Source organism: Arachis duranensis, chromosome 4 (assembly GCF_000817695.3).
Source record: "Arachis duranensis cultivar V14167 chromosome 4, aradu.V14167.gnm2.J7QH, whole genome shotgun sequence".
Taxonomy (NCBI): Eukaryota; Viridiplantae; Streptophyta; class Magnoliopsida; order Fabales; family Fabaceae; genus Arachis; species Arachis duranensis.
In genome coordinates, this window is record NC_029775.3 from 1,314,683 (window position 1) to 1,318,633 (window position 3,951).

Consider the following 3,951-nt stretch of genomic DNA (forward strand, 5'->3'; position numbering starts at 1 on the left):
ATAAAAAAAATATATTTTTAAATTTATTTAATATTTTAAAAATATTAACTAATAATTTCCTTTTTTCATTAAATTTGCTGGTTTTATAATATTCTTCTTTTATTTATCTTCACATATGTCTCTTGTACTATGTCCATGAGATCTGGTATTGTTTGAATATAGTTATAAAATTAGCTTGCTAAGATAGTAATATATATTAATTAATACAAGTATTTGATTAAATTTGGTTCGATAGTAAAGAAGCTAGACGGTGAGACGGAAAAAGAAAGAAATTTGGTTCAAGATTTATTAATTTTAATTTATATTAGTTATTAGTATAATATTTTAATTTAACAGTTCAATACTATATTTTTAGTTAATATTTTTAAATATTATTAAGTAATTATTAGTTAAAAATAATAAATTGTACTGGTTGTTGATAATGACTAATTTTGTTGTAAATACAAAATAGTTTTTAAAGAAACATGTTGGGACAATATATAATAAAGATTTGGCCGAATTGATAGCTTCCTTGGTCCAACTAGCTAGGAATCTTAAAAATTTAATCTCAAGAATAATGGAAAGAATACATGTTTAGAGCTTTCATTCACTTATAAAAACATCAGTAGCTAATATTAGATTAATTGAATTTCTAATAATAAATAGACTAATTAAGCCAAGTGGAAAACGTTATATCACCACAAATTAATGATTGCAGATCTATCAATCAATTCTATATAGATTTGGTACAAGAGGATTATGTTACACCTATATAGATATAGATTACCTTACTTAAGATTGCATATCAATTAATTAACCAGGAATAGGATCTGATTGATGGTATGTTTGTTTTAGTTAGGATTCAATATGTTAGAGATAGTTTTCTTTCTATTTATATATTTTATATTTTAACGAATTCCATTAAACTTTTATTCATTTACTTTGTGATTCTAATTAGTGACAAGTTTGGCTTAAAAAATTTGTTTTCATATAATAATAATAATAATAATAATAATAATAATAATAATAATAATAATAATAATAATACATAACTAGCAAATATTATTATTTTTTACTAGCACTTAACCAACAATAATTTATACTTATATTTACTAAAATTTATATATATATAAATTAATATAGATTTTATCTACAGTTTTGGAATCAGCACACATAAATTAATAAAATTATTTATTAAAAATAATTTAATATTTATAGAGTAAAGTATGTTTTTGTCTCTAACGTTTGAGATAAGTTCTATTTGTGTCCCTAACATTTAAATCGTCTTATTTGTATCTCTAACGTTTATAAAAGTGATTCAATGTTATCCTACTATGAATTATACTAACAAATCAGATTATATTTTTCAATTATTCTCACTTGGATGTATTTATTCTCAATTAGGTCTTACTTGGATGTCTTCGATTTTAATATTATACTCACTATTTGTATTTAGATTCAACTATGTCCCTAGAAAAGTGAATTATGTAAATGCTGTAGGAATTAGTTTCAACTTTTGATGAGTTATTTTTTAGAGTGGATCATCAATTCTATTCCAGACATTTGTATTCTAACTTCAAGAAGAGATTTTTAAAACTCAAACTAAAGCATTCATGATGTGTAATTAACCGCAGGATAACATTGAATCATTTTTACAAACGTTAGAGATACAAATAGGATGATTTAAACGTTAGGGACACAAATAAGATTTATACCAAACATTAAGGACAAAAACGATACTTTACTCATATTTATATTAATCAAATAATAACAAAAAGTACTAAAAATTGTTAAACCGAATGTTTCTCATAATAATAATAACAATAATAATAATAATAGGCACATGCACATCCAGTAGTTTCATTATTTTCTCTTTAGAAGGGTAGATAAGTTGTTATGTTCACTTGCTGCAACAAAATTTTCAATTACCATAATGAGTACTTATGAGTTATGAGTTGTTGTACTAGTACCTAATTTTGTACTGAAGATAATAACAAATGTTAACATTTAACACTTATTTAAATTATATTTTTTATTAATTTAATATTAATAATAATTAATTATAATAAGAGTACATAAATAATATATAAGATTAACTACAAAATATTTTTTTATTCTTTGAACTATAATTTCTCTAACAAAGACCTATAAAGATTATTTACTATAATAATTATAAAGATTATAATCATTACTCAAATAAATGCTAAATAATTGAAGGAACTCAAATAAAATAAAACTAAAACAAATATACTTTAACCTAAACCATAACATCTACATGCCTAGAGTTAGAAACTACTAACTTAAACTAATAACTATTGACTATCAATTTAAAAAATGTAGCACTACCAATGATGATGATTAGGAAAAGGAAAAAAAAATTCTGCCACCTTTACCAACCTAAGATGATGGTGCCAAGTCGCACCGTAGGAGAGGAGATCTTCTTCTCATTTGGAGAAGTAGTTTTGGTGCAAGTTATCGGAGACCCATCAGCTTGAGAATGCTCAAGTGGCTGAGACTAAAGAGTTCCAAACATCTTCCCCTGTAACGGAAAATCCAACGAATTAGACATCCCAAATGACATGGAGATTGGAATAAAATCTGGATGATTATCGGAGTTCTGAATTTCAATTTTCTGTAATACATTTTCAACAACTTCTTTTCCACAGCCTCCGGTTCTACTTTTGATTGGTTTCTACTTCTGTAGTATTAGAACCATCCTTTCTAACAAACGTATTCTTATACGTATTGCATCTACATCTTATTGAACATTCAACACCAGCCTGAAAGCATTCACAATATTTCTTTTGGTAGAATGATTTCTTGCAATTGCATCCTCTCTTGTAATGGTGCTGGAGTTTTATTTGGGTCATTCCCAATTTCAGGTTCAGAGATGATTTTAGGAACAAAAGTCAGAGGATTGCGAGACTCAATCTGCTTGCGAACTTAAAAGACTTCGTCTTTATGATCAAGTTTGTTGTGGTAATTCTTACATGAGTAGTTGCCTGTGCAATAGGCACGAGCAGCAAAGTACTCACAATATAACTTTCTGTGTATTTTCTTTTGGGGACTATTCTAATTGATATAATCAATAGGAAAACCTGATGCATGAAAACTATCCTCAGCTGGCTGAGACCCAATGTCTAATGAATCCACCTCCATTGCCAATGGATCCTGACGTTCATGTTTGGTATAGACTGCATTTGAAGGATCATAGTGGGTGTACATACAAGGAGTACATAAAGTTAACCACAAAATTAAATTAATAAAAAAATAATCTAAGTAACATGTCAATTAAAATTGATCTAATACTATCATTATTTAACTTCAATTTTTAAAATTAATTTAATACTATCATTATTTCATGTTAATTTTTTCTTATAAGTTATGTGTAAATTTTGGTTATTCTCTCTTAAATTTTAATTTTAGTTTTTTATACTAAAAAAATTAAATTTTGGTCCCTTCTCAAATTTTATGCTAGTTTCGCCCTGATTTTTTCTTTTTGTATACACAGAGCTTCTAGGTTTATCTCCAAGCTCCCCAGATGCTGCTATCTTCAAAAATGCTTCGAAGGCAACTCCAGCTGCCCCTTCATCCAGCCAAGCTCCACTGTTGTCATCGACGCCGAAGTCACAGAGCCAAAATGATTCCTATGGAGTTATGTTTAGACCTCCCATGACCATGGAGCTTATAATGCTTGCTATGGCCATTGTTCTGATTGCAATTCCAACCGGATTTCTCACACTTCATATATAATAATCATATTAATTAGACGAGTGGTTATAATTTGAACTCTTTTACTTATAGAACTTTGCAGAATGAAATTAATTAAAATTTGTATTTGTAGCGTGTTGTTGTGTCTCAAATTACATATGGGACCTGTCATGTTAGTATTTTCGCTATTTTGTATTGGCTATTTTGTATGGCTTGATTTTATTATATATATGGTGGAACTCACGAAGTTGCTTCTGGGTC

At 27.4% G+C, this 3,951-nt stretch overlaps 1 protein-coding gene across 1 annotated transcript in view; it reads left to right on the forward strand.

Annotated features, from left to right (window-relative positions):
• LOC107482371 (non-specific lipid transfer protein GPI-anchored 1-like) overlaps window positions 1-3,951 on the forward strand; it is a 4,841-nt gene extending 890 nt beyond the window's left edge. The window contains exon 2 of the mRNA XM_016102815.3: window positions 3,491-3,951. Coding sequence (XP_015958301.1) covers window positions 3,491-3,732 — 242 coding nt within the window. The 3' untranslated portion in view covers window positions 3,733-3,951. The remainder of the gene's footprint in view (window positions 1-3,490) is intronic.